Source organism: Pelophylax lessonae (genome assembly GCF_965119305.1).
Source record: "Pelophylax lessonae genome assembly, chromosome: 2".
NCBI classification, from domain to species: domain Eukaryota; kingdom Metazoa; phylum Chordata; class Amphibia; order Anura; family Ranidae; genus Pelophylax; species Pelophylax lessonae.
Genome location: NC_138769.1, coordinates 628,388,697 through 628,392,138, shown reverse-complemented (window position 1 = coordinate 628,392,138; position 3,442 = coordinate 628,388,697). Strand labels below are relative to the sequence as shown.

Genomic DNA, 3,442 nt, shown 5'->3' with positions numbered 1-3,442 from the left:
AATCTGCATGCGCACCCTCTAAGCATAAATCCCCATTCCTTCCAGTACAAATCCGAACCCTTGATAAAATACCCCCTCTCACAAAAAAAATATTCACCCCTCATAGCAGAAATCCTCTACCAATAAAATTGCACTCCTAGTACACATCTTCTCCTCCCACTTCAAATCCTCCCTCCTAGCACAAATCCCCCCCCCCCATCCCCCTAAATCACAACTCTTAACCCCCTGCCCCCAAAATTTCCCCTCTTAGAACAATACTTACCCCCCTCATCCCCCATCCAACACAAATCCCCTCCCCCAATCTGATTGTGCCCCCCCCTCACATGATATCACAGTGCCCAGGGCAACCGCTTCTCCTGCCCACCCCTTGTCCTGGCCCTGAACACAGGTGACGAAGACTATCAGCGTAGGTGGAGGGGCAGATATTACACCTTTTCTTTGCAGAGGGGAATTTGTATCAGTTTCTGCATCATTTTAACACTATTTCTACCTATACATCAGAATACAAATAAGGGCAAGAGTGGGTCCAAGCAATGGAGTGACCTCCAAGCATTGCTGGGGAACCCTATAATCCAATGATATCTAGAATCCTCCCCCTGCATACAATGTGACCCATAGATCGCTCAGTGTTAATGCCGCTGCTGTCATAGCTCTTGGTTTAAGAATTAACATCTGCTACACCAATTGGCCTTCTTAGTACACTGCGGTGGACCCACGCGAACGCGCCTCCGGCGGGAGCGCGCCCCCTAGAACGCGCAGGGAGTCCACGCCCGCGCTTCTCTCTTTTCTGCCTCTTGCAGGCAGCCAGCAGCACCGCTGTCCCCGCTATGTGCGCCCGGCGAGCAGCCTCAGCTGACAGCCCGACCCCCACCGCACTTCCACCTGCAGCCCCCCGCCTGCGGGAAGAGGCAGCCGGCAACCCCCCAGCCCTGCACGGGGAGAGGATGCGGGGTGAGCCGGCCACCTGGACCATCATCTCAGGACTAGAATAAGACATTCTCGGCCGGGGCTGGAGATCTCAAGGTGACTACATTGTGAATATTTCATTGTACTGTGCCGCCACCCCCTCCCTCATTCACAGCACAGCGGTGTGTCATTGCTCTTTACAATGTAAATGTAATGTTTTTATTTTTATTTTTGCATTTGCATTGTTTGGATCATTTTCATTTTGCATTTTTGAATTTTTTATTTTTTTTGCACTCTGTATTTTTTGGTTAATTTTTTTTGCATTATTTTGGATTTTTTTTTTTGCAATAGTTGGATCTTATTTGCATTCTTTGGATTTCTTTTGCAATTTTGGTTTTTATTTGCATTTTTGGATCTTTTTTATTTTTTTGGATTCTTTTTTTTTTCTTTAGATATTATTATTTTTTTTTTTTTTTTGCATTTAGATATTTTTTATTTGCATTTATTTAGATCATTTGTTTATGCATTCTTTGGATCATTTCTTTCAATTTTAATTTTTTTTTTTTGTAAATTGTTTTGGCTTTTGCATTATTAAAACCACAGCAAACATTGTCTGCAATTATTTTGGTGATTACGGCATTATGTGTTTTACGCTGTGTGCCTTTCATGTCATCCTCACTGATTCATCAATGTCCCTTCATTCATGCATTTCATCTTTTTTTTTTTGCAGCATTCCTTTTCTTCGTTGTCAATGTCTATGTCCATTTTGGCATCCTTGTTGCGTGTTACCATCCTCGGCTAGCCCCTTAAGAATGGTGTAATAAAGCCCTTGTCTTTTTTTTTTTGTTGAAGAAGGTTAAAATGAATGAAGATACGAAGGTTAATATAAGCTGGCTGCCTCAGGATCATATAGACGCCAGTTCTCCGGAGAATATCTCGGTGGCAGACTCCTCCCTAATTCCTGTGCTAGAGCCAGAGCTGATTGTAAACCCGTGGGATATTGTTCTGTGTACATCGGGAACCCTGATCTCCTGTGAAAATGCTATAGTGGTCCTCATCATCTTCCATAACCCAAGCCTGCGAGCTCCTATGTTCCTCCTCATCGGCAGCTTGGCGCTGGCGGACCTCTTGGCAGGGGTCGGACTTATTGTCAATTTCATTTTTGCCTATCTCCTTCAATCGGAGGCTGCCAAGCTGGTGACGGTGGGACTGATCGCTGCCTCTTTTTGTGCCTCGGTGTGCAGCTTGCTGGCGATCACCGTTGACCGTTACTTGTCTCTTTACTACGCTTTGACGTACAACTCCGAAAGAACAGTCACCTTTACCTACATCATGCTCATCTTCCTGTGGGGAGCGTCAATGTGCGTCGGACTTTTGCCTATCATGGGTTGGAATTGCCTTAAGGATGAGTCAACGTGTAGTGTTATCCGACCGCTGACGAAAAACAATGCCGCCGCCCTTTCCGTTTCCTTTCTGCTCATGTTTGCACTCATGCTTCAGCTGTACATTCAAATCTGCAAAATCGTCATGAGGCATGCTCATCAGATTGCCTTACAGCACCATTTCCTGGCCACCTCGCACTACGTCACCACCCGGAAAGGAGTGTCTACTTTGGCCATCATACTTGGGACGTTCGCAGCCTGCTGGATGCCTTTCACCCTTTATTCTTTGATAGCAGATTACACGTACCCTTCCATCTACACCTATGCCACGCTGCTTCCAGCCACATACAACTCTGTCATCAATCCGGTCATCTATGCCTTCCGGAACCAGGAGATCCAAAAAGCGCTGTGGCTGATTTGCTGCGGTTGCATCCCTCCCAGTGTCTCTCAGAGAGCCAGATCACCAAGTGACGTTTGATCATACATATCTCTACATAAAGCCGCGAGTGGCTGGTGTTCCTTTGCCAGGTGGAGTGTTTGTTTGAAGTAAATACAAAAAAAAGATCAATAGGATTGAGATCCACTGGGGAATTTGTGTGCTCGATAACATTCGGACATGGCATTAACATGATCAATCCATTTCATAAATGGAGTTCAATGTATTTATAAAGTCAAAGTGCTACTGTGCAATATCTACTTAGAATTTCGAAAAAAAAGAGCTAATGTTGTAAACTGTCATTCTACTCAGGTTATGTGGTATTGATAATGATTCGCTATGGAGTCCTTATTTAATAACATGGGGCTAAAGCAGCATGCATAGTTTTTTTTTTTTTCTTGGATTGACAAGGTGGATTCAGTTTTAGAAATGTTTTTTTCTATGATGCATTTTCTAGTTGTCAATGAGATATTTGCAATATTTGACTTGAATGTTTTTGTATACATTTTTGATAAATAATCATTCAATGTTTGTGCTCTAATGCTGGCCACATGGCAATTTTCGGTTGCAAAAACAACTAAATGGAGGAACCCCTCCACCAAAACTAAGTGTAGGAAACCCACCACCAAAACAACTACGTGAAGCAAACCCCTCCAACCAACACTTTTTTTATTTATGGATTTCAGTAGACCTGTCAGTCTTGGGTCACATTCAATTC

The 3,442-nt window shown here is 43.9% G+C and overlaps 1 protein-coding gene across 2 annotated transcripts; it reads left to right on the top strand.

Moving 5' to 3' along the window:
• Positions 1 to 706: 706 nt before the first annotated feature.
• Positions 707 to 3,119, top strand: GPR12 (G protein-coupled receptor 12). 2 transcript variants are annotated; one of them, XM_082245657.1, is made up of 2 exons: positions 707 to 1,023; positions 1,762 to 3,119. In XM_082245657.1, exon 2 carries the CDS (start codon positions 1,768 to 1,770, stop codon positions 2,764 to 2,766), a length of 999 nt encoding a protein of 332 aa, XP_082101783.1. In that variant the 5' UTR covers positions 707 to 1,023; positions 1,762 to 1,767; the 3' UTR covers positions 2,767 to 3,119. The 2 variants fall into 2 exon arrangements, with proteins under 2 accessions (XP_082101783.1, XP_082101782.1); XM_082245656.1 differs by having other exon boundaries at positions 1,759 to 3,119.
• Positions 3,120 to 3,442: the final 323 nt, after the last annotated feature.